General features: G+C 47.1%; 1 protein-coding gene across 5 annotated transcripts in view; it reads left to right on the top strand.

The window, feature by feature from the left end:
• KAZN (kazrin, periplakin interacting protein) overlaps positions 1-24,162 on the top strand; it is an 857,604-nt gene that overhangs the window by 387,009 nt on the left and 446,433 nt on the right. For 3 of the 5 annotated variants that reach the window (XR_005215506.1, XM_037828472.1, XM_037828477.1), the window contains exon 2: positions 19,717-19,957. Coding sequence is in view for 4 of the 5 variants with exons in the window: in XM_037828472.1 (XP_037684400.1) it covers positions 19,717-19,957 (241 nt within the window). In the remaining variant the exon portion in view is untranslated. Of the gene's footprint in view, positions 1-19,316; positions 19,366-19,516; positions 19,595-19,716; positions 19,958-24,162 lie in introns of those variants that run through there. The other 2 variants (XM_037828473.1, XM_037828474.1) reach the window with 2 other exon arrangements.

Genomic DNA, 24,162 nt, shown 5'->3' with positions numbered 1-24,162 from the left:
CAACTCATGGGCAGTGCAGGCTGCTGGTTCTTTGAACAAAGCTGGTTTTAGCCTTAAACATGCACCATTTATTGAGAGATCTTGTGTTCCACTGATTGATTGATTCCCTCATTGTGTTCACTTCCCAATGACAATGGCAGTAAGTTCATGACAATTTAAAACACATTTTCACATCCAGTGACTCCTTTAATCCCATAGCAACTCTGGACGAGGGCAAGGCCGGGACGATTATGATGTCTGTTTTACAGAACAGAAAACTCCAGTTCAGAAAGCAAAGTGAGGAGCCTGAGGTCCTACAGGCAGCAGAGCTGGGGCTCATGGCTTAATGTTAAAAAGCTCAAGCTCTGAGGTCAAATTCCACCTCTATGGTATATTAGCTATGTGTCATCAGGCGCAGTATTTAACCTTTCAAAACCTCAGTGTCTCAACTATAAAATGGGGAAATTAAAAGTATCCATCTTATATTTGTCGGTAGAATTAATGAGCTCTTGTAGATCAGATGCTTAATGAGCACTTGATACGTGTTTGCTATCATTCATATAGAGTATCAGGTTGTATCAAAAAAGAAAAGCAAATAAGGAACAAGGCCTGTTTAACTTGAAATTTCAAGTTCCACTTCACACGGGTAGAGGAAAAACACCCTTGCCATCCATTAAGCCTTTTCCAACCATGAAGTACCATCTCATTGGCATATATTAAAAGAAGCCCATGATATTTCAGTCCCTTTCAGCTGCGACTCATTATATATTTAAATAGTGGTGCGATGAGATGAGAAAAGAATTTAAATACACTGACAAACAGAATTTTTAGGGAAAGTGATACACAAGAAGATAAAAAGCAATCAGAAAAATTTACATAAACTCTTGGGATCTCAAAGGTCATCTATTCTATTTGAGAGTCTACTAATGGAAATATGTCTTTTTTAAGTTCTGGGTGATTATTTAATTGAAAAGGAAAGAATTTCAATGAATTAAGTAATGGAAGCAGAGTAGATTTATGTCAACTGCTACCGAAAATGCATGTTTCTTTGGGGAAAAAAAATTGATCCATTCATCTACAAGTTAAAATTTAGGATGGAGTAGTAAATTTGGCCATTTATTAAGATTTGGTTCAGCACTATAAAATATGTTGATACTAATGTGCTTTATGAAATGTATTTTTAAAATCAGCTTCCTATTACACCCAGTGTTCCATTTAGGAAAAGAGGATGGTTTCATAGCCATTAATTTACTTGAACTTTATAGTGACCCCCAGAGGTAGGCACAGTAAGGATTATCATTCCCACTTTATAAGAGTATATTACGTACTTATTGAGGGCAGGGACCAAGAGAGTTTATCTCTTTTTTCCCCAGTGCCTGACTAATAAAAACATAAAATGAATATTACGGCAGAACCTCCTACATGCTCTGCTTTAAGACATCAATCTTTTCTTAGAAGACAGCCCAGAGCAGAGATCTCAAGATCCAGCCTTGACATCAGCCTGCTTTGGGTTCAAACCCCAGCTCTGCCATTTACTATGTGACCTTCAGAATTTATTTCTTGGGAACTTTTGCATATAAAATGATTATAATACCTACCTCACAGAGTTGTTATAATAATTAAATTTTGAGAGGATAAAATGAGAGGGGAAATATGAAGCACGTAATACAATACCTGACACACCTTAATGCCAAAAAAATTATAGTGGTCACTATCTCATGAGCGTACGTAGAAATGCTAGGACAAGCATGCAATTTGACCACTCCTGAAATACAAAAAGTCTGCCTGAATCATCTGACTCAGAATTAAAAGGAACAAACTGGCTGGTGTATAACTGAGAAAGGAGAAGAATCCAGGGTTATTACCTGGCGGTCAGGCTGGAATTTTGAGACTCTCGTGAGAAAACCACTCCTGGAATTTAACACAATGCACTGGTGTTAGTAAGTGGCAGGGAACCGAGCAAGAGTCTACCTGCTGCCTTTTACACTGTGCCCTTTCACCTTGTCCCTTCCTAGGACATCATATAGACCTTTTGCCAAGTGTGTGTGTGTGTGTGTGTGTGTGTGTGTGTGTGTGTGTGTGTGTGTGTGTGTGTGGTGGGGAGGGGGGATAATTAGTACCGATCCTGATTCATGGCTACAGGAATCCAGCATCTTTTCCATGGCATACTATTTGGGATATATGCAGATCCACAGTCCATCCCTGGGACTTCCAGAATAATTAAATTGTATTGAAGTCAGTTTGGTTTCTTACCATCACTGGCGAATTTCTCTTTAAAATCCATTAAGAAGGTAGCCATGCATAATGAAGAATTGTGTGACTGATGGTGGAAGTAGGGGGTAAGTGACTGATGGCTGTGTGTTGGACAGAGTTGTATGATGAGTGAAGGATCAGGAGAAAAGGGGACTGAGATTTCATGAGCACCTACTATGCACCAGGTTTTAAGCGAGGTGTTTTGTATGTTTCAGCTCACTTAATCCTCCCAACCTCCCTATGAAACACCTTGTCATGGTCACCATGCTCTCCGCATTGCCAGATCCTTGGTCAGTCCTCACCACTCATCTTATTCGACCTCTCGGAAGGTTTTCATGAAGCCTGCTTTGAGGAGCCCACACTGGGCTTGTTTCTGTCCCATCTGTCTTACTGCTCTCAGTGTCTTTGGCCTGTTTGTCCTCATGCCCCTGGCCTCTAAAGGTAGGAGGGCCCTGGGACTCAGTCCTTGTGCCTTTCCTTCCCCATCAACATGCCTTTCCAAGGCACCTCATCTTGTCTTGTGCTTCTGAATGCCACCTAGATCCTGACAACTCCCGAATTTATAGTCCCAACTCAAGCCCATCCTTTGAACCCCAAAGTCACGCATCCAGCTGCCCACTGGGTATCTCCCCTTGGACGTCTACTATGCACCTCAAAGTTAACACCCATCCCTCAAACCTATTCCTCCCCTGGCCTGCCCCATTCAGTAGTGAATTCTTTATTCTTCCAGTTGCTTAAACCCAAAGCCTTCAAGTCATCCTTGATGCCTCTTTCTCTCACACACACTACGTCCACTATGTCAGCAAGTTCTGGGGCTCTACCTTCAACATCTATGTAGAATCCAACCACTTCCCTCTACCCCCCCCCACCTTCTTTCAAGCCACTATTAGGAAGCCTCCTAAATGCCTTCCTGCCTCCTCCACACAGCAGCCAGGGGAGCATCATAAAGCATAAATCATCTCCCATCACCCTTCTGCATAAATCAGTTCTGTGGCTCTCATCTCACTCAGAATAAGAGCCCGAGTCCTTACACCCATCCTAGGGACCTGCTCCCAGCCTCATTTCCTGCTCATCCTTCCCCGCACTCCCACTCACCGACCCCCACCCCCGCTTCTGCTCACCATCCCCCACACACTCCAGCATGGCAGCTGCTAAGCCAAGGGCAGGCGTGCCTCTGGGCTTTTGCACTGGAACATTGTTTCCAGCGACATCCACCTAGCTCAGTCTCTTATGTGATTCGGGGTGATTCAGATCTATGCTCAAGTGTCACCTTAACAAAGATGCCTTCTCTGACCACCCAATACAAATAGAACCCTGATTCCCTCCCCTCATCCTAGTTTATTTCCTCCCATTGCACCCATTCCTCACCAACACACACACACACACACACACACACATTTATCTATCTCTTCCCACCCAGACTAGAATGTAAGCTCCATGAGGGCACAGACTTTGTCTATTTTTTCACTGCTGTTTCGACGGTCCCTAGAATAATGCTTGACATGTGTTAAGGCTTAACACATATTTGTTGATATCGCTTACATCATCCCTATTTTATAGGTGAGAAACTGAAGTTCAGAGGGCACGAGTGATTTGCCCAGTATTACATGGCGCCGTGATGACATTCCAGGCCAAGAGGCAGGGGTGGAACTCATCCTGGGTCTGCCCGACTCCACGTCTTGCCTTCTTTCTGCCTCCCCAGGCAAAGCTGAGGATTTACCATTTTGAAGTGGTAAAAAACTTTTTGGTCTGAAGCCAAATCAATCTGGGGTGGGCGCCTTCCCCACTCTCCGCCCTCAGTCTCTTCCTCTACAAAATGAGAGCACTGAACTTGGGGACCCCTTAGGGGCTGACTTTCCCGCTCAAACATTTTGAAAGTTTTCCACTCCATATCACAAAAACGCTGATGGCACTTTGGGTGGCAGGTCCCAGTTGCAAAGGAGGTTCTCAAATGACTGGATGAGACTGTCCTTTACCGAAACTTGTGCCCAGGTCTGGGACGCATGACAAGGCATTAGAGAAGTGTATGTAACCTTCAGAGGAGCCCATGAACCTCAGCTCAGGTGGTTCCAGGCCCCCCAGCAATTCTGCCCAGCAGTTCACTTGGCCTCAGTCTATAGGAAACAGCTTAAGGTGAGGGGCAGGCACGCCCAGCCTGGGATTAGAAAAGAGATTTTGGAACTCTTTTGAGCTGGTCTCCAAACTTTTCATCTAAGAATTTTCCTGATGGGAAGGGAAAAAATGACAATCTTTATTTTAATGGATCCTTATTATGTGGAGTTAAAAGATCAATGAGTGATGCAGCTTCATTCCAAAGCATGCCCTTAAAGGGCACAGATTTGAGCTCTTTCCCTTAGGGATGTTTACTTATCTGTCTTGGCCCCTAGAGCATAAGCATCGAAAGGGCAGGGACTGGATCCCTTCTATCCCTCTATCCCCAGCACCGAATGCACTGTCGGGTATAAAGCAGAGGAGCACCATGCTGAACACGGTGTTAAGCCCTTTATGCTTCTCAATTTACCTATCTTCTCAACAACCCTATGAGATAGAAACTATTATTATCACCATTTTGCAGAAGAGAAAACAGAAGCATGGAGAAGCCAAGTACCTTACCCAAGGTCACAGACCTAGTGCAAGGGAGAACAGGACCTTGACCCCAGGCAGTCTGGTAACAGAGGCAAGTCTGCGCTCTTAGCTAGTAAACTACCTGCCTGTTGTAAGTGTGAGCCCTTAGTGCACGGTGCTGAATGAATGAGTGAATGAATGAATGAATAGGCAAGTTATGACAATGATTAAGGCTAACAGCATTTGAGGATTCCCCGTGTGCCAGGGACCAGAATGTCTTAGATTAGGCTCCCTGTATGCAAGAGGTTTACTGGGCAGTACTCTAGGGAGATCCATCTGGAAGGGAGTGAGGAAGGCAGGATCAGGCAGAAGGAAAAGCTGTCAGTGTGGCTGCACCTGATGCCTAGAGGGAGCCCTGGAGCTGGGATGGCCCTTCAGAGTGGTCCCAAATGGAGGCAGGGGGCCTGGGCTTCTGTACCCAAGTCACTGGTCAAGGGCTGGTTTCTGGGTGGGGGCATAACCTTGGGTGAGGACATAACCTTGGGTGAGGTAGACCCCTGCTGCAGGGGGTAATTGCTGGTGAGGGGGACAGCTGTGAGCCTTCAGAAGCTGATATTCTTAGAACTTGGCATATGGGTGCATGGAGGAAATCTAACGAAGAGATCTGGGGGTGGGTGTGGGACTGCTACAGGAGCCACTACACAGCCTAAGGATTTTTGCATGATCTCATTTGATCCTCATCACCATCTAATAAAGACGTACGTATTTGTTATACCACCCTGTAATAGAGGAAATTAAAGCTTGGAGAAACCAAGCAACTTACCTAAAGCTAATCGCCTAGGGTGTGGCAAGACTGGGATTCAAGTCCAGCATGTCTGACTGAAAAGCCTGAATGAGTGGCCCGTGTCAGCGTCCCTAAGTCACCATCCAGCCAGCAGGCCCAGGCCCATCATATTATGTGTGGAGCAGGGGCATGGTGGGTATGAACATTTGCTGCTTGGGTCTGCCCAGTGTTCCCTCTCCCCTTCTTTTGCCAAATCATTCCCACTCACTTGGGCACTGTCTTCTCCCCACTGGTGCTTCTGGTATGGCCGCCAGCCGGATTCCCTGGGGCCTCAGGGCTGAGCACATACACCAAGCCTGGTCGATCAGAGAACCACTGGGCCCTGGCCATAGCGACCAACCTAGGAGTAGGCCAAGGCTCTCCTGGAAACAATGGGGGAGAGACACTCCCTCTTTCCTCTAAGGTAGCTGAAGTAGGATGACATAAACCTGGAGCTGCCAACCCCCCTGTGTCCCCAGCCCCCTCTGCATGGAAAAAGGCCAATTGCACAACAGAGAATGAGAAATTAGGCTAACAAACAAGGGAAATCAAGAAAGAGAGAGATCTGATGACATTGCTTGACTCCTAGCATTCTTGAGGTCAGATTTACCTCTAGATTCCCAGTTTTGTGAGCCAGTGAATTCCCCCTTGCATCTAAACTAGTGTAGATTGAATTTCTTTCACTTGCAGGCAGGATGGCACTATTTCATCAAGGTGCTGGTCTCGGGAATGTATTAGTCAGTTTTTGCCTTGTGACAAACAGCCTCAAAATCTCAGCGGCTCCCAACAGTAGTCATTTTTCTCATTCATGGATCTGTATGTTGGTGGGGGTTTGGTAAGTTTGGGCCAAGTTTGGCTCCAGACTGTAGGTCCGATTCAGATTTGTTCCATGCATCTTCCTCCTGGGGCTGAGATTGATGAGACCGTTACCTGGGGCATGTTCTTCTTATAGAGGATCACAGAGGCTAAGGTCACTCCTCACCAGTGCATTTGAAGCCCCTGCTTGCTGTGAGTCCCCTCACACTGCACTGGCCAAGGCAAGTCACATGGCCAAGCTGACCATCACGGGGGCAGGGAGGGGTACTACATCTCCTCCAGGGAAAGGTGGGTGGCAGAGGTACGAGAGGTAACTCCACTAGCAGGAAGGAGTGAGGACTTAGGAACAACAATCCCCTCTGCCACCAATAGGCAAGGGGGTGGAGGAGAGGGGGCTAAATGATTCCTGAGGCAGCAGAGCAACCCAGCCCCCCACACCAGTGTCAGCTAGGGAGTCGCATCGCCCACACCCCCAAGGGAAGACCGGCTTCTGCTGATCGTCTGTTAGGATTACAGCAGAGTCAGCTGAACCCCAGCACCTTCAGCACCTTCTCAGACCTGCACACACCATCTCCAGGCAGCAGCTCCGTGTGCAGAGAAACCAGATCCTTTCGGAGAGATCAAAATCCATTTTAAATAGACACAGCTGTTGCTTAGCAGGGGCATCAGAAGGGAGAGGGCAAGATGCTATAGGAAATGTTTAGTTTCTTTCTAAGTTGTGGGAATAACCAAAGAAGATCTTTAAGGTTAGATTACTAATTTCTGGGAGAGTCAGCTGCCAAGTTTGTTATCAGTAAAAAAAAAAAAGAAAAGAAAAAAGAAGGGTAGGATCGAAGGGGCGCTTCATAGCCAAGGTTTTCACCTCCTATAGAGTTTGGAAGCTTTTCACAAAGCATAACTGGAAATAGAGTTAGTTTGTTTTTCTGATATGGCCCTCAGATGGATAAATCAAATACCACAATTTAATTCAGTTCCACAGATATTTACGGAGCCTCTCCCAGGGCCATGTGTTCCCTTATAAAAACATAAACAATAATAATAAGTATTGCCACTCTGTGTCTGGGTCACTTGGGCAAGTCAGTTTATCTCCCTGGATCTCAGTTTCTTCATCTGTAAAGCAAGGATGTTTGACTTATGAACGGTGAGGCCCTCTCAGCTCTAAATTTCTCACATCCACAGACTAGGTGAGGTTCTTTTCTCACTTGCTGATAATTGAGGTTACAGCTGTGTGCATGAGGGACATCAGAGCTGCTGAGTCTGTGAGAACCACGGGACTGGCAGGGGTGCCCAAGCTTCTTCTGGGTGGAAAGGCTAAGGTTCCTGGAACAGATGGTTGATGATTGCATTCATGTTCACTGTTCCCCTTCCCCTACACACTACCCACCCCCCCACCCCCCAATAAAAAAGGTTCATTGTTCCAATGCCATCCTCAGTTCAGGTGTGCATTTAAATCCCATCTTTACTACACTTTTCATTTCAAACAGGGCTGGTGAATGGTTTGGATATAAAGAGGTGACACAGCATAGTGATGAGGTGTGGCCCTCTGGCATCCCGTTGACTTCAGTCGTGGTCCTAGAACTGCCAGTTGTAGTGTATTACCCCAAGTGAATAACTTAAACTTTCTGAGTCTCAGTTTTCCTATCTGTAAAATGGGGGTGATAATAGTAGCTCCTCCTTCATAGGGTTGTTGCAAGGAATGTAAGTGAAATACTTAGTGCCACATCTGATGTAAGACCCTGCTAGCTCTTATCATTATCCAAGCCCCTTCCAAACACACTTCCAGCAAAACTGAATTCTGAATCTACCAGCTCATTTAGCCTCTCTTTAAGTAGTCTGAAAATTTCGAGAAAGCCAGGATTTGTACTGTCACTGAAATTTAATTAAAAATTATAAAAGAAGTTCATTCAGTGTTCTTCATATAAAGGTGTAGAAAGATTTGTGAAAGCTTGTGTCACCTTGAATTAAAACAACAATCATAAAGCAATCTTAAAAAATAGATCCTAGTTCACCACAGATGCCATCTGAGTTTGGAAGGCAAAAATACAATTGGTACATGTGATCATTTCCCACAAGCACGCCCAAGCCAGGGTTCCATTCTCTGAGCCTGTACCCTCATTGACTATGTCAGCTACATCACTCATTTGCACAAAGACATCCTGTGGGTCCTCCAAGGGCCTGGAAGGGTCCATATTTGGGGAGACATTTAAGTTTGCCTTTTGGTTGGAAACTCCCTAATGAATAACAGACAGGAAGAGGACATAGATCTGTCTTCCTTTTCTTCCCAAAGCTACCTGGAAGACGGGGGCCTCCCAAAGCTATTAGGCATCTCATGTTGTTAAGTGACTTCCTGCAGGATTCCTTGGTGACTTCTTACTGGCCTTGGGGAGAACACAGAGCTTTCTTGTTTCCAGAAAATGTCATCCCTTTGATACAGGATGGTTGGTTTAGAACCTGGACAGACAAATTCTTGTGATCCCAGCAATTTGCAGGGCTAGGTGTGGAACCAGTGCTGGATGGAGGGTCTGGGGCTGCAGATGTCAGGACAGGCAGATGGGAACCACTCAGCCTCAGAGCTGTGGACTTCGGTGTGGATTGCCAGAGGGCACCTGGTGAAGACAAACAGTGAGTTCGTTGGTGCTTGTATTTACATCACCCCTCCTCCCTTTTAAAAGCAAATCTTCTATTTGTTTGTTTTCAGAAGGAAAAAAATATTGGTGCTCAGCTGTTCCTGGGCAACAGTGTCAACATATCATTTTGCTACCAAGATGGCAGAGGGTGCTGGCTAAACCCAACGTGACTGATACTGCTATGAGCAATGACCGCTCCCTCTTGAGCCAAGCACGCACTTAATAATGGGAACTTCTGGTTCCAAATATTAGATTATAAATTGTTTTACACCTCCACAGCATAAAACAAGGCAGGTAAACAAATAAAGGGACAGTCAATTAAGATAAACATGACAACTTTGCAATTTACTGGCTAGAAACAAATTATCCCAATGAGCTACTGTTGGCTAAAATATAGCTCTCTCCTAATTGTGCATACGACCATCCAGAAACTGAATGTGGGGACAGTCGGTTGCAGGTACAATATTGTGGCATGCTTGATTGAACAGTCCTTACCATTTGGCTAATAAATATTTTTCCCAGGGCGCTTAAGTGATGGAAGGGTTTAGTACTGACCCACAAGGCAAGATCCAAGACCCCTTCCTTGGACAGTTACCTAAAATGACTGTTACTTTCCAATTCTTGTAAAAGAGTAGGACACATTGTCATGTTCCTTTGGAATGAATCATCAAGGGATGTTAGGGTCTTATTTCCTCTTGCTGGTTGGTGCCCTATATAGCATCTCCTCTGTGGCATCGGGTGAGGGTTGCACTGTCCTTAATTGTGTGTTTGGGGGGGAAGTACTGTTCCCAGAGGGCACTTACTCAGTGCGAACTGGCATCTGAGACCCTCGGAGTAGAAAGAAATGAACTAAGAAGGAAGCAGAAGCTCACAAGAGTCTGGGTCAGGGGTGAGGTGTCGGGAGGGGTTAAGCAATGAATGGAAAATTCTCCCACTGAAGGTAGCCATTTAGCTAAATAAATGAATGAGAAAGGGCAAAGCATGGAGAGAAACAGGCCCCTGAAAAAACTCCTTGTGTATGAAACTGCTCCTTAGCAAATCTAAGGCACTTCTGTTAAAAAAAAAAAAAAGTACTCCAATTTACTCCCAAAAGCATAGAAAACAACTTTTCTAAAATGGAGATCACAGGAATAATACCACTATCAGTGAGAAAAGAATAAATTACTCATTTAGGGTTGGTCTGTTAAGTATTTCAAGCCACCGGGGTACCATTTTATGAACCCAAAGAACTAATTTGCTGAATGGGTCTCCAGGGCCTGGAAGGACTAATGTACCAGCCACAGAGAAGCAGCCCTCTGCCCTGCTTCCCCGTCACATCAGTGCCTTTTGCAGAGGATGAAGGTGTTGGGTTGGAAGGGACATAGGAGGTCCCTTGGTGCCTCCATGTGCACAGGGATGAGGCTGTGTTCATGTCTTAGGGGTAAACAGGAAAGAAAGAAAAGACCAGGCCTAGCTAGAATCAGGAACATCTGGTTTTCAATCTGTTGTGCTACTTTTTAGCTAGGTGAGCATGAGCAAACCTTCAGAATCCGAGTTTTCTGATCAGCTGAAAGGAGAAGGTAACACCTGCCTGCAGTGTTGGGAGGATTTAGCCTGAGTCGGTGGAAATAAATGGCCAGGCACAGTGGCAGACGATGGTGGATGCCCAAATGAGGGGAGTTGCCATCACAACCACTGTCCCCATCACCAGCAGTGTCAGCACCATCTCCATCACCTGCATCCTGATGTACCTGCATCCCTGACGACATCTATTGAGTTCTTTCTAGGTGATAGGCACTCTGCCAAATGCTTCGCAAGCACTGTCTCATTTAACTCCTCAACAACTCTGTGAAATAGGTTCTGGTATTATCCCACTTCACTAATGAGGAACTTGAGGCTCAGAGAAGTTAATAACTCATCTAGCATCATAGCGCTAGCAAGGGGCAGGGCTGGGACTTGAACCCATGCCTCACTAACTCCAGAGGCTGGGCATTGTTTCTACTCTTGCCCCCAGAAGGGATAAGGTCATTGACAGTGTTAGTTACCATCACCCTGTCATGGGCTGTAGAGAGAAGGTGTCCCTAAGATGGGAGATCAGAGCTGATTTAGGGAGTGTGAGCCTGGCTGGAAGACTTGATCCTATTCTCTTTAGCCTGGTCCGGGGACCCCCACCCCCTCACCCCCAAAGACAGCTCTGGGGTTTTAGGAAATAAAATGGCACCCACCAAATGGCAAACGCCAAGAGGGCAGATCTGGCAAGATGCCTGGGGGTTGGACTAGCTCTTAGGGGGTGTGCCAGTTTGAATGTATTATGTCCCCCAAAACACCATTATCTTTGATGCAATCTTGTGTGGGCAGAAGTATTAGTGTTGATTAGATTGTAATTCTTTGATTGTTTCCAAGGAGATGCGACCCACCCAACTGTAGGTGATAATTCTGATTAGATAATTTCCATGGAGGTGTGGCCCTGCCCATTCATTGAGGGCCCTGATTAGTTTGCTAGAGCACTATGTAATAGCTCAGACAGAAGGAGCAAGCTTGCTACAACCAAGAGGGACACTTTGAAGAACACACAGGAGCTGAGAGAGGAGCTTCAGCTTACAGAGACATTTTGGAGATGGCCTTTGAAAGCAGACTTTTGCTCCGGAGAATCTACGGGAGGACAAACACCCCAAAAGCAACTAAGAGTGACAATTTTGAGGAGCTGCAACCTAGAGAGGAACGTCCTGGGAGAAAGCCATTTTGAAACCAGAACTTTGGAGCAGACGCCAGCCACGTGCCTTCCCAGCTAACAGAGGTTTTCCGGATGCCATTGGCCATCCTCCAGTGAAGGTACCCAATTGTTGATGACTTACCTTGGACACTTTATGGCCTTAAGGCCATAACTGTGTAGCCAAATAAACTCTCTTTATAAAATCCAATCCATTTCTGGTGTTTTGCGAAAAGGCAACATTAGCAAGCTAGAACAGGAGGTATAGTGATAGTTCTCTGCAGGTGGGAATATTTGTCTCAGGTTTCATGTTCTGTTTGTGGCTATTTGTCTACCATCACTCACTAAGGCTGTGACAGAGCCAAGAGCCCCAGCCATCACACATATTCTCTTGTAAGCCCCCACCACACCAAAGAAGAAACACGTTAAAAAACTCAAGAACATTCAAGAAGGGAAAAATTCCACTTCTATCAAGAAACTTTAAGTACATATGCTCATGCTGTTAGGTCTATGCTTAGTATGTATTTTTAATATTTATATGTTTCATACATAGGAGAATGTGAATTTTAAATGATTATTAAAGGACTGTTTGCAAATGAAAAATACACAAAAAGGACTAGGTCGGTTAAATACACACACAGAAGAGATGAGCCTGACCGACTTCCCAAACCTCAGATAGGAAAGTGCTGAGGAAGGCAAGGGGAGGGCGCCCCTCTCCCTACCAGGGTCTGTGCTCGGCGTCCACACTAATGACTATATCTATACATATGCATGAATATATTGACATCGGCGTACATACATTCCCTTCTGATAGCTGCAGACTGTCTCCCAAAGCCCCACAATCTTCTCCTCTAATTTTTCCTCCTTATTTCTTCTTTTCTCCATTCCTTCATGTCATCGCTGCAGTTATGAGAGTGACTAATGAGGGTGTGGGGTGAAGGGAAAGTTGCTGGGAAGTAAAGATAGTTCTAGGGGTTCCACTGTCTGCACACTCTTCTCAGGAGCTCTCCTCCTCCTGGTTTTCCCAGACAGAGGCTGGAGACCTGGTGGCCCCTGCCTGGGAGACGCTTTGTCCTTTTCCCCAGAGCCCATGTAGAACACACCCAGCCAAAGTAAACCGTGTAAATGTACAAGAGTTACAGCTCCTAGATTGGCTGGGATTCACATACGACAATTTGAATAAACAGAGCGTCCATCTGCAGAGAGGGAGGGCGATTCCCCAGGGACCCTTGGATGGGGGAGGTTGCAGGGAGACACGAGGCAGACAGCATCCAGGAGAGAAGGAGCATGCAGCCCTTGCAGCCACCCCTGAGGCTCTGAAGCCTTCTTGCATTTAAGTATTTCTCACATGGGCGTGGTGCTTGATGAACACCTGCCCAGGGTGCTGAAACAGGGACCCTCAAACTTCCACCATGCATCAGACATTCCTGGGCACCACCCCAGAGATTCTGATTCACACGGTCAAGCAGCAGGGCCGGGGGATCCACATCTAAATGAGCTTCCTCATGGGATTCCGTATCAGGGGTCCTCATTCTCACTTTGAGAGGCACAGGAACCAGCCTTAAGCCCAGAGGTGCACCTTGCCAGGCCTGGTATCCTGCACTGTTGGCAGGAGGTGACCGTTAGAGTCGAAATGCAGGAGGAGGGGTGTGTCCAAGTATTTCTCCCGGGCTCCTGCAGGGGGCCATATGTGGACCCCAAGAAGCAGTAGGGTTTCTCAGGGCACCCACACCTGGGCCAAGGAGTCCATCACCCACAGGCTTCTCTTTCAGGTCTTCCCTTTATCCCCCTGTCCTGTGTATGAATTCCTGGAAGCTGTTAAATTACCGCTACACCTTGCAGGGAGGAGCATGTGAATGTTGCCTCCAGTTTCTGAGCCAGACAGAAACCACATTCCTGAGATTGAGGCACAGAGAAAACTGGGCTGCATGTGGGGATATCTGAGTTCTGGCTCTCAGCTCATTCACTCACTCAGCAAATATGTGGTGAGCCCTGGAGGGGAAGGGGGTGTTAATGGTGGACATGCAGGCATGAGCCTGCCCTCACAGAGCTTTTATTTTTTTAATGCGTTTTTTTATTGTGAACTTTAACATGTATACATAACAGTGATAACTTACAAAGTACGATTTAACAAGTAGTTAGAGAGCAAATTTCAAGGAATGTCATGGGTCACAGTTCCACAACTTCAGCTATTTCTATTATTGTAAAACATAACATGCATACAGAAGGGTATTTACTTTCGATGTACAGCTCAAAAAGCAGTTATATAGGTAATTTCAAAAAGTGTTATGGGTTACAGTTCCTCAGCTTCAGTTCTTTCCTTATTATGCAATATAGGGTATATACAGAAAGGCGAAGACTTTCAAAGCACAAGTCAATGAATAGCTATAGAGCAAATTTCAAAGGATGTTATAAGTTACTGTTCCACCATGTCATTTATCTCCTTCCAGCTATTCCAACACCCCAGCATCTAAAAATATAGACATATTTATATAAAGTTTCAGGATTCATAGACCTTTGTTAAATCTTATCTTGTTTGTTGCTACCCCTTCCTCTCACTTAATCTCTTTCTCCATCTTCATGGGTGTCTAGGCAGTGAGCACCCTGACTTGTTCATATTGAAAGGGGGTGTTGATGGTATGGGGAAGGGGGCCACATCTGATTGTTCTTAAAGAGGCTGTTGCCTCTGGGTTTTAGGACTTGTCTGGCATAGGAACACTCTGGTGGATTTAAGTTTCTGAGATAAAACTTAGCAAGTGAATATTTTATAGAATCTCAGGTAGGGACCTAGGTATTTGGGGTCTACTTTTGGTAAGGGCTACCTGGAGCTTGCATAACAGAAACCTCCAGGATAGCCTCTTGACTATTTGAGAAACTCTTAGCCACTATGACCTCAGCTTGTTACTTTTTTCTTCCCATCCCCACCCCCAGCCCCACCTTTTGGTCAAGTAGACATTAACCTGAGCAGACTCATGGAGCTTTGAGTCTAGTTTGGTGACCTTAGAACAAACCCCTTAGCCTCAGTGCCCTAATCTGCCAAATGCAGGTCCCAGGTACCTCCTCTAACTGGTGGATAAAATAAGAAGAGAGCTGTGCAAGGACTTCGGGAAAGTAAGATGTGACTACAATTCCCTGGGGAGAGAAGCACATATCTCAGTGGAGATGAACTGGGGATAGGGGCAGGGATGAATCTGCTCAACCAACAACCAACTCTTTTGAGACGCATGCATCGAGCACCTGCTGTGTCCCTGGCCTTGATCTAGGCAGTGGAAGCACAAAGCCAAACCAGACACGATCCTTTCCTTCCATAGGCTCAAAGTCCAGCTGGGAGGATACATATGGTAGGGGGTGGTACAGTCTTAGCCAGGGCAATAGAAGGATACAAATAAACTTGAGAAAGAGGCATTTATATTTGGGAATTCCATGGAATCCAATAAAAAGCATAATAAGCAGGACTGTCACGGGGACCCCAGTATCAGAAGACCTTCACCCCAGCTAACTGAGCTCACGGTGCCTTGCCTTTCAAATCCCTTAGCCTGTATTTCAGATTAGCACATGAATCAACTTCTATGAAATAACTAAATATGGTACTGCGGCAGAGAATAATGATGGGGGCTGGTTTAAAGGGAAGGGCTTTCCGAGGAGAAAACATTTAACCTTAATCTAAGGGATGACAAGGAATCAGAGGTGGAGAGAGCCAGGCAGCCACACGAGGAAATGCAAAGGCCCTGCGGTTGGAAAGAATTAAGTGGCCAGAACGTAGTGAACATGAGATGAAGTCAGAGGCCAGACTACGCAAGGCCGGGGGCTTGCTCTTCGGCACCGAGACAGTCCCAATCCATGTCAGTAGGAGGATGAGCCATTTTCTGAAGACCCCGGTTTAATCCTCACATGGCTGCATGGTCCCTGCCTGCCTCTGGGTCTCCACTGCCTTCCGGAACTGACTAGCATCACACAGCTGTGTACAGGGTCACTCATACATTCTGGGTTTCCTGGGACAGCACCACGCATGCCACTTGCCCGGGCTTAATTACTCACAGCACTCAAACATGTCCCAGTTTGGACATTAAGTTTTAAGGTCACTCTATTTATGGGAGAAGAAAGGTGCATTTAGGAATGCTGTCAGCAATGGGTTAGGCTGTTTGCCCTTGGTTTTTGTTAGGAATTTGCTTTCTCTGAGCTGGGAGGAGGATGGTTTTGCCAGCTTTCCAAAAAGTCCAGGCCAGCTTTGACGGGCACCGAATGCACATGGCACAATTTTCTCATTCTGCTCAGAAAGATCAGAAACAGCAAATTCTGACTTTCAGATGTGGTTTGGCTGGTGGGGAGGGATAGCAACCAAAGACTCTGGGAAAGTGGCCGCAGCCCCTTCTGAAGCCTACCCATTTTCTGGCCTGATTCTCAGCCTACTGGGGTGTGGGGTGTGGGCTCCTTTTGGGACATGCAGAAGGCAGTGTCCTGAAACAGTCAAATGCTCATAGCTGTGGATGCCCAAAGAGAAAGCTGGGATGACAGCTCTGGAACTCTTACCCTGATAGTGTATAAGCCCCACCCCACCCCAAGAAATGGGTCGTAAATGCTTATTGGCCCTCCAAATGGGCAGACAGACTAGCAACAGGGTGGTGTGCAAGCAGGAAAGGACACAGATTCCACAACTTTTTGTTACCTGATATCACCTAGGAAGGAGGGGTGGTGGAGGTTGGGGAAAGAAAGGCAAACTAGTAACCAAGAAAGGTAGACTAGTAACCTTTTTGGTTTAAATCAACTTGATCCCTAGGGGGTAGGTAACTGGTCTCAGGCTTTCTTTCTGAGATCTGATCCTTTTGTGTGCCTGTGAGCAGGAAGGAGGCACAGCTGGAAAAAGTCCTGTTTTTCATTGTAGGAAAAAAAAATCTCAAAAAAACAAAAATTCATTTGAGACCTAGAAGGCACCCCAGGAGTTACTAAAGCAAGTTTCTTAAAACCTCCATGGCTGTGCCACAGTTGGAGGAAGAGGAGGCAAAGAGAGAGATGAGAAGGGGCCAAAGGAATGTGTCTGCATTCTTTTCTCCTTGTTAGATTTGTTTGTTTGTCTTATTTTGTTTCTACGATTCTGGAATGTGGGGACCATCTTCCACTTGGCCGGTTTGCTTAATATACAAACACGCTTACACAGTCATTTGTTGAGCCCTACTATGGGCTGGGTGGCAAGGATGGACGGACAAAGAGCACACAAAACCCGACCCCCTCCTCTCTCCCAGATGGTCACAGTGAAGAGGGGAGAGAGACAGGAAAACATAAATCACCGGGTCTCCTGATGAGTGCCGTAGCAGAGGTGCAAGCACACTCTTACACATGCACGCACACACACACACAGACACTCGTAGACACACACATAGACCCACACACGCACAGGCCACTCTCAAAATCGAGCTGCTCTTAATCGTTTTCTCCCACCCTTCCCCCGACACATTTTTTTTGTATTTGCATATATAATGACTTTTCTTTTTAGGTTAAATTCACATAACGTAAAATTGACCATTTAAAAGTGAGCAGTTCAGTAGCATTTAGTACACTCACAATGTTGTGCAACCACACCTCTATCTAGTTCTAAACTATTCTCATCTCCCCAAAAGGAAACCCTGTACCCATTAAGCAGTTGCTCCACCTTCCCATTCTTCCTTCCTCCCAGACACCAGTCTGGTTTCTCTTTCTATGGATTTGCCTATTCTGGATATTTCATAAATGGAATCATACAATATTTGTCCTTTCGCGTCTGGCTTATTTCACTTGGCATAATATTTTCAAGGTTCTTCATGTAGCGGTTTCAGAATCGCATTCCTTCCTATGACTAGACTACTTTTTGTTTATCCATTCATTCATTGATGGACATTTGGGCTGTTTCTACCTTTTGCCTATTGTGAAGACTGCTGCTATGGACATTTGTGTACAAATATCTGTTTGAGTCCCTGTTTTCAATTCTTTTTGGTATATAGCTAGGAGTGAAATTGCCGGGTCATATGGTAACTGCTTAACTTTTCGAGGAACCTCCAAACTGTGTCTAATCTAACACCCCCTTTTTGAGTTCTCAAAGTTCTGCAGTTTTGAGGCTCCTCCCTAACTTCTCTGGTGTCTTTAAGTGAAAGAGTTCAGGTGTCTGAGTCCTGGTTCTCAAATACACTTGGGTTTGCCCTGTTCCTCGGAACCAGTGCTCATGAGGCCAAGGTCAGGGGTTTGGTCCCCACACTGACCAGTCAGCTGAGTGGAGAGGACAGTGAGAACTGTGTCTGCTGTTCCACCATCTAACGCTGTCCTGTCCTCTTGCAAAAGCTTGCTGGTGGTCACAAGGGGATGGAGCAAGGGTGCGTTTTCATGGTTCTGCGTAAAAGAAGAAAAACATGTACAGCATCCAAGACCTCCTGAAGGCACAGAGGAACTAACCCGGAATCAGATTATTGCATACTTCCAATCCTGGTTTCACCTGATTTCTTGGGTCCCTTGGGCAAACTGCCAACCCATCCACCCCCCCACCCCAGCCTCAGTTTCCTCATTTCTAGCATGGGAATAATAATCCTTACTCCAAAGAGATAATGATGCCTAAGAAAGCACTCTGCACACAGTAGGGTTCCAATAAATGCTGCTGAATCCGAAGGGGGTGGGTCTGGGAACTGGCCTAGGCAGAGAGCTCTCAGTGGCTCCCCCAAGGTCCAGCCGCAGTGGTGGTGCCCTGTTGTCCACTAGGTTACCCTGGCTGTTCTTAATTGTCCGATTTGCATGGAATGAAGCTCACTATGGAAACGAGTTCTGGTGGCTGGAATCCAAGGCCCGGGTGAAAAATGCAAAGCCTGCTCACTGTGGGGAGAAGAGCCTGGTGGGATTTCTCAACTTCAATGTTACCTCAGTTCACCCATGAAGCGGAAGTGGGTAAACTGAGGCAGCAGGGCCTGAACATTCCTCATCACAGTAGGAGGAGGAAGGGGAACCCTCATCCCTCTTAGATCCCCAACAAGTTTGGGATCTGGCTAATGTCGCCCCTTTGCCCTCAGAAGCACACGCTGGGGCTCGGCTGTGGGGAGACTAGTGTGTGAGTGGACAAACTCCAGAGAGTGGGCCTCCACTTCTGGCTCTTTCCTGGGGGAGGACAGCGCAGGTTGGGGGGCGGGGTGCGGTGCAGTGCAGGTTAGAGTGTGAGACGCTCCGGGTCACCAGCTCAGCTCCCGGCTGGGCATTTTGTACCTGCATTTTAAGGAAAGGGGAAAGCAAGAACTCCACTCCTGAGCTCGCGCATGCTGCCCTCCCTCCTCCCACCGCGAGCTCCATCCCTGCTCCCCTCTCGGGCCCCTTTTCCGAGCACCCCTCTCCCCCAAGTACCCACCTCCTCCCCAACCCTAGCACGGCGCGGGGTACTCGCTCTCCAGGGCGGGGGCCGCCCCACCGCTCCAGGGAGGGGACTTAGGGCTGGCCTTGCACCAGTCGCCCCCCGCCCCTCGCCAGGGGCGCCACCTTGGCCCACTCCTCGGCGCCGCCTGCCGTCCCCGCCTTCCGGGGGGTGTGTCCCCGAAGTGCGGGGCGCGGGAGGCCGAGGGTGGCCTCCAGCCCCCGGCCCGGGCTCCCTCCCGAGCGGGAGGCGAATGGTAGGCTCCATTTAAAGAGTGCCGGGCCTTGAGCCGCGGCGCGCGCTGTCCTCCTGGCCGCTCTACCCGCTGGGGTCTCGGCGATCGCTGCTCCTGCTGCTGCTGCTCCTCCTCCTCCTCCTCTTCCTCCTCTTTCTCCTCCTCCTCCTCCCCCCGCCGCCTCGCTACCGCCGCGGCTCCGGCTGGAGGCGCCGCTGTCATTCCTGCGCCCGAGGAGCCGGCGCTGCCGGTGCCTGGGGGTCGGGGCGCGGGGGAGCGGGGCAGTGGGGGACCCAACAGGTAGAGCCGGGGGTGCCCGGCCGCGCGCCCCCCGCGCATCATGCAGCTCTTTGTCACCTCTCTCGCCCCCAGGCCAAAATCCTGAGCATGATGGAAGACAATAAGCAGCTTGCGCTCCGCATCGATGGGGCGGTCCAGTCGGCCAGCCAGGAGGTGACAAACCTGCGAGCCGAACTCACGGCCACCAACCGGAGACTGGCGGAACTGAGCGGCGGCGGCGGCCCTGGCCCGGGCCCGGGCGCGGCGGCCAGCGCCTCGGCGGCGGCGGACTCAGCGGCGGCGAACATGGAGAACCACCCGCACGGCGCGCAAGGTAGGGATCGCCCCGGCGCCCCGGGCGGAGGGGAGGCGGGCGAGCGGGACCCGGCGCCGGGGTGGCCGGAGACTCGGTGCCTCCCCCACCCCCACGCCTGGGGCGAATCGCCGTGCTTTGTGGCTTGTAACCCTTTCCGCCCGGCGCTGGCTACCGCCTCTCCCTTGCTGGGAGTTGCAGGCTGCTGTCATTAACGACAACCCGGGCGGAGTGTGCACGGGTTCGCAGGAACACACCGTCCCGGCCATCGCGAGCGAGGCGCAGCCGGCGGGCCCCTCCCGGCAGTGGAAAGTGCCCTTTAGATGGCACCCAGCCCCCAGCTGAGTGGGCAAACTTTTTCAACCCCGGGCCTTTGCCCCCACCCCCAGGCAGGGAGGGGTGAATATCACAGCTACCCCCAGAACCGAAGGCGCCTTCTCGATCACCTTCCTTTGGAATATCTCTTCCCCGGAGAGCTCTCTGTTCTGCCGCTGTGTTTGGCGTAGGGGAGTGGGTTGGTTTGTACTTTTCTCCACGGATGCCAAATCCCTTGTCTCGATCTGCATCTGGACTTTATTTTCTCCCCATTTGAGATCGCGCATGCAGTGGAATATATCGATGCAACAGTAGATGCTCTGCTCAGCAGGGAGTTTAAATTTCCTGCAAATATCAACACTGAGCGCACTTTCCAGGGGGAATTCGCAGACCTCAAAGGCTGAGCCATGGGCTCCTGGCGAAACGAAGGCTTCCGTGGTGGGTTGCAGGGAGCCCCTGCTTGAAGGGGCCCGTTTGCAGTTTAGAGGGGGAGGGACAAAATGACAGCGCGTCTGTGTTGACATTGAGAGTGATGAAGCCACTGCAAGGGTTCCAGGTGGAGGAGGCATCCTTAAAATGTGCTGTTTGGTTTCTGTGAATTGAAAAATAAATGGTGAGCAGGCTTTTCAGGATTTTCCCCCCCTAATTGTCCTTTAAGAATCAGTTATCACTGATTATTGTCATTTGCATTGTAAACTAAGCTGCTGAAATCCAGAACAGGACAGAAAAGAATATCCACGAGGGCCACTTGTATACACATATATCACCTGATACGTGACATACCAATTGCTCAGTGGCTCAAAATGATTTTCTGGTTTCATTGTTATTTCAAGAGGTTCTCCCAAGTGTTGGGAGAGTGTCGATTTTCACCTTAATGTGTTCTCTCCATCAGTTTCTATTTCTTCCTGGAGAAGGTGTACTTATTTCATGTAAGATGATAAACCTGAATATTAGCAGTTTTATGTTGAATTCCAAGTCTGGTCTCAACTTGGAACTTAAAGAGTCTGTCAGAAGTCTTAGGAATCTGCAGAGTAATTTGGTAGCAAGGTAGCCATGACACGATGGTGGGAAGGTGTTGGGACCCTGGTGTTCGTTGCAGTTTTCATGGTTGGCATCTGGTTATCCTTGTCATTTATCCCTTGCTATGTCATTGTTGTGAGAAAGACATCTCTGCTGGAACCTGGGGAAGGGAACAGACGATTGCAAGGTGATGCTTTACTTTCTATAGGCAGCAACTCTTCTAACCTTAATGATCTAGCTAAGAACTGGCATTTTGCTAAGAATCAAAAGCCATGGTAAGGGGAACTGGAAAGTATAGATGTATTTCCCACCATCTGTTCCTCCCCTCAGCCAAGGAAAAGTTAAATGGCTTTTATCTGGGTGCTGGGTCTAGTCCCGGGCAGGCTAAAGAAGTCAGTGCAGCAATGATGTCCCACTTGACTTGGAAATTGAAATCCTAGTCATCGTGGTGGAGCAACAGGGGGCTGTCTCCTTTTTCTTTTTTCCTACAAAAATGGAAAAGGCTATGGAAACCTAAATGGCTTTTGGATCTCCTGATATCCCTAAAGAAATGCACACACAGCCAGCAGTCCCCTTGTGCTCTGGGGACCCTGCCTGCCCATGCCAGTGGCTCTGTGTGGGGGGATAGGGTAAAGGATGGTCTTCATTTCTCCTCTTTGTACCTTTGGAATTTTTCAAACCTTTTACTAGGGGCATTTAGTGATTTTATAATCAGAAAAAAAAAAGTTTAATTTTTAACTCAATTGTTGGCCACACATCCCTCTAAACTGACGTGAATTTAAACTGATGGTTGAAAAGAAAATAAGCCCCCACCTCCCGAATAAATCCAGTGGGTCATTACTTATCTATAGCAGCACGACGGTGTTTTGTTTGTTGGTTTTTTCTCATGACCTGTGGCAGCATTCTGCTAGAATAGAAACCCTCTGCAGAGGTGGTCTGGTCGTTTCTTCCCATATTGCTTTCATTTTCCTAAAGGAAAGGCATCAGTTTCTCTCAAGTTCATTTTAAAGAGTAGTTGATTGGTTTCCTCCTGCTTCTCCATAATATACCTCCAGAGAGACTCACGGAAGCTCAGCCCCTGGAGATCCCTGACTATTCTTCCAAATTAGTTGTGGGTTTTAATTTTGACTATGTTGGTACGATTCAAAAGGTCCAGCCCTTCAGAGTATTCACTTTTCAAATCAAGGTTTTGAATGAAATGAGGCTCTCTCAAAATGTAACCGCAAAAGTCATCTTTTAACTAAAGGGCATTATGCACATATTAAACGCGTGTTAATGTACCTTTAACAATATTAGCACAAATGGTGGCGAAGAATAGTCGCCTTTCGCTCCCCAGCCAAGAGATGGCTAGATCGGTTTTCAAATTTTTCTGTTGAAAGAGGGTTTTTCGAAAAGATGAATTAAGCAAGCTTGTCAATGCACTGTTTGGATGTTTTATTCCAACGATGATAATCCGGCAGTAGGTGGGTTCGTGTCACCTTTTGATTAGGAAATCTTGGGTTTTCCTGGAGGGTCAATGCGGTGTGCCATTTAAACAAAATACTAACTTGGTTGGTACCCTGTGGGAGCAGGCATGGTTGCTATGTAACAGAGTCTAGAAAGTGAACCGCTGAAAATCTGGGCTTTCGGCACTTTGCAGGATCTTCTTTCGGAATCTGTGTTGAAAGAACCCTTGGCAGCCAGCCCATCTTCTCGCTGCCTGCTGCAAGTGAGTTGGATAATCCCTAATGAGGATGCTGGCTTTCAGCACGGAGGGCATCCATGCAGGGTGGCACATTTCACAGCTCTCGAAGCTGCCTCCTGGGTTGGTGGGGTCAGCACCGCCTTTGACAGGTGGACAGAAGGAGGCTTGGAAAGAAGCAAGCCAAGTATTTGCTCCAATTCATCTTGTTGTTGGTAGCCAGAGAACCGGTTTGTTTAAAGTAACATTTCTAAGCTGTTTTCCTCAGCGTAACATCTCTGAGAAATGTGTTTAAGATGCTTGCTGTTCTTTGAGGAGAAAATATAGCAGTTTGTTTCTCTGAAAATGTTTTATCTGATGAATGACTAATATTAGATTCAATTGGTTGCTTTGTTATGTGTAGAATAAAACAATTAAGCTCCATTGTACCCAATTCAAGTAGGTGTTAACTATATGTGACGTAAAATACTAATGCCCAGTGGGATGTATGTCTACTGCCATGCGTTTGTTGTTGTTTTTTAAAGGAAATCACTGCATTTATGTGCCTATGCACGTGAAAGTGCTGAAAGCATCTCTCTTCATGTTGAAGACTTACTGCCTAGTGCGTTTGTAGGAGAAGGAATGGGGAAAAGGGTCATTTTCCAACACCTTTGTAAATTACCATAAATAGATGCAAGTTTTTCTTTCTTTCCAGGCATTAAAATAGGTTCTTACTCAAGGCCTGATTGCTTTGATCTACCATTATTTACAACACTGGAAACTCTTTAGTGAAGTATAAATTACCTTTGGGGTGAGTTGAATATGTGAGTAGCTGGAGGAGACTCCAGACCCTGTTGCTTTGCAAAACAAGTTCTGTCTTTTAGCATCCTCTTCCCAATTGATCCTGCCTCTGCTTCCCTTTCCTTAAGGACACTTTTGTCTTTTTTTTGAGACAGAGAATTTTCAAATAGCAGAGAAGTTGGAAAGAAACATGGCTGAATCTCTGGGGCCTTCTGTCGGCTTTCCCCTAAATTACAGAGCTCATCACATAGCACACATGCCTTGGTTTTCCAGCCACATCAATGGACTGAAAAAGACATTTGTGTCTTATCCTAATCAGTGGGCTGTCACAAGGTGGGGTTTCAAGTTCATCCTGAAAATCACCATGCGTGGTCACAAAGAGATTACTTGCAAATTGGTACAGCATGGTTGGAATTAGTTATTGATTGGC

The sequence above is a fragment of the Choloepus didactylus genome, chromosome 2 (genome assembly GCF_015220235.1).
Source record: "Choloepus didactylus isolate mChoDid1 chromosome 2, mChoDid1.pri, whole genome shotgun sequence".
In the NCBI taxonomy this organism is placed as follows: domain Eukaryota; kingdom Metazoa; phylum Chordata; class Mammalia; order Pilosa; family Megalonychidae; genus Choloepus; species Choloepus didactylus.
Note: the sequence above shows the minus strand (reverse complement) of the source record. Positions and strands in the feature narration are given on the sequence as shown.